The sequence below is a fragment of the Apaloderma vittatum genome, unplaced genomic scaffold (genome assembly GCF_000703405.1).
Source record: "Apaloderma vittatum isolate BGI_N311 unplaced genomic scaffold, ASM70340v1 scaffold385, whole genome shotgun sequence".
Classification (NCBI taxonomy): Eukaryota; Metazoa; Chordata; class Aves; order Trogoniformes; family Trogonidae; genus Apaloderma; species Apaloderma vittatum.
In genome coordinates this window covers 4,037-6,004 of record NW_009717407.1, presented here as the reverse complement: position 1 = coordinate 6,004, position 1,968 = coordinate 4,037, and the positions used below count along the sequence as shown (strand labels likewise).

Genomic DNA, 1,968 nt, shown 5'->3' with positions numbered 1-1,968 from the left:
GGCTGTAGGGAAGCCCTCTTTTTTCTCCACCCGCCATATAAGATGGATGCCTTGTGGCAGGCCAGGAACCGCAGCACAGGGCTGTAGTGATGGCGTACATGTGCAAGGACTCTGCATTCCTAGCACAGTCTGCTCTTCTCTGATATGCAGAGGCACAGAATAGGAAAGCAGTCCTGGGGTTACATCACGAATGAATGCATGAGGTGCGGACTTCGCTTCAGGAGCCATAAGGATTTTTATCCTTGGTGCACAAGCAAGTCCTGCCGGAGTAGGAAGACCCTGCTTCTCACAGCGAGGGAAGCTAGCTAGCCATAAAGAAAAGCTTCGTGCTTTCAGGGCCAGGCCTTACACTCAGAGAGACAGCTATGCCTGTCTCTCTTCCCTGTTCTTAAACCAGGCACAGGGATCGTGATTTGTCCAGGCTGATCGACACCTCTGATGACTCACTGAGCTCCGATGCTGCAATTAGTGCTCTCCAGTTGCCTTGCATGTGTTCTTCTCTGTGGGACACGTGCCAGAGCATCAAGGCTGTGCTTTTGGCAATTTAACTGCCGTTTATTTTTTTCCTATAAAAATATCCCAGCCTAGTACAGCTGCCTTATGTTTGCCTCTTGTGCCTCTTGGTTTCAGATTATCCAGATGTTGCGAGAATACCTGGACCGTCTGGGGAGGCATGAGCAAAAGGAACAGCTGGATGACCTCTGCTCCAGGTTACAGAAGACTAGCACAAAGGAGCAGGTAGGCAGCATTGAGCTACTGTGACTCACCTGCTGGTGTTGTGGGTTCTGTCCTTAGGAGAATGCAACTGGATGAGCAAGGTGACACTGAAGGCACAGTTATGGAAGTGTTTTTGCTCATATTGGGTAAAGTGGGCAAGTTACATGATGACTCATGGTACTCCTTTAGTTTGGAATTCAAAATGCAGAAAGCATCGCTGTGCGTAGCAACTCTGCAGGGAAGCTGAAGGTGAGATGGGCCGAGGGCACAGGCATTTTAAGGCCAGAATCAGCACAGCCACATAGAGTTACAGGGCCTGTTTGTGTTTTAGCTACAGAAGACTGGCCTTTAGAAACAGTGTTAGAGGAAACAGCCCTGATGCTGTTGTTGAATTCCAAGTAATACAGCAACATGCCTCTATTTTAAGGACTGGCTAAATCACGTGAGGTGGAGGTGAAGCATCAAGCTCCTGAGAGAAGAGCTCCCATTGCCTTAGATTATGACTTTTATGATCATAAGGACAGGAGCTCTTTGGAAAAACCAAAGGGATCCTGTCCCAGTATAAGCTCAGCATGGGCATTACTGGCAGTCCTGGTGCAAGGGTGGTCCCTGCTGCATGGGGGTTTCTTTTGTGGTGGTGGGCGACTGCATTCCCCTGCCTAATGGCCAGCTGTTTTCTTCTGGCAGGTAGATGAGGTTACAGACCTCCTGGCCAGCTTCACATCGCTCAGCCTGCAGATGCAGAAGATAGAGAAGAGGTAATGGGCTTTCAAATCATCTTCCTGATGCAGCAGGAAAAGCCTTAGAAAAACAGGAAGCTGAAGCTTGCTTCCCAGATCACTGAATAAATAGTGCTGCCAGTGGCCATTCCTGCCAGATCCACTCTCCAGTGGTGCTCAGACTGTTCCTGTTGGTGCTGCCGCAGCTGCCTCAGGAAAAGGCAGCAGGCTTCGCACAACAGACACAACGGACAACAGAGTGCTGCAGCTGAGACTTTGGGAAAAAAAGAGCTGCTTTTCTTTTTATCAGATGGGCTGACGCCAAATAGGGTACCCCTTCCTGAGATATTTTGCCTTTTCCTAAGCATTTCAGCTCAATGTAGGTGGTGGCTGAAACCATGTGCAATCACCAGCCCTGACTAGTGCACTCAGCAGCTGGTCAACATCACAGAAATGCTTGGAGCAGGTGCCTTTTGCCACCTCCGTAGTACTTAGTTGTGTGGGGAAGAAAGTGGATGCCTCAGACAACAGA

General features: G+C 49.4%; 1 protein-coding gene across 1 annotated transcript in view; it reads left to right on the top strand.

The window, feature by feature from the left end:
• Nucleotides 1-1,576, top strand: part of ANKRD54 (ankyrin repeat domain 54) — a gene marked incomplete at its 5' end in the record, with an annotated part of 5,628 nt that extends 4,052 nt beyond the window's left edge. Inside the window, 2 exons of the mRNA XM_009869857.1 lie at nt 631-738; nt 1,405-1,576. Coding sequence (XP_009868159.1) covers nt 631-738; nt 1,405-1,479 — 183 coding nt within the window. The remainder of the gene's footprint in view (nt 1-630; nt 739-1,404) is intronic.
• Nucleotides 1,577-1,968: the final 392 nt, after the last annotated feature.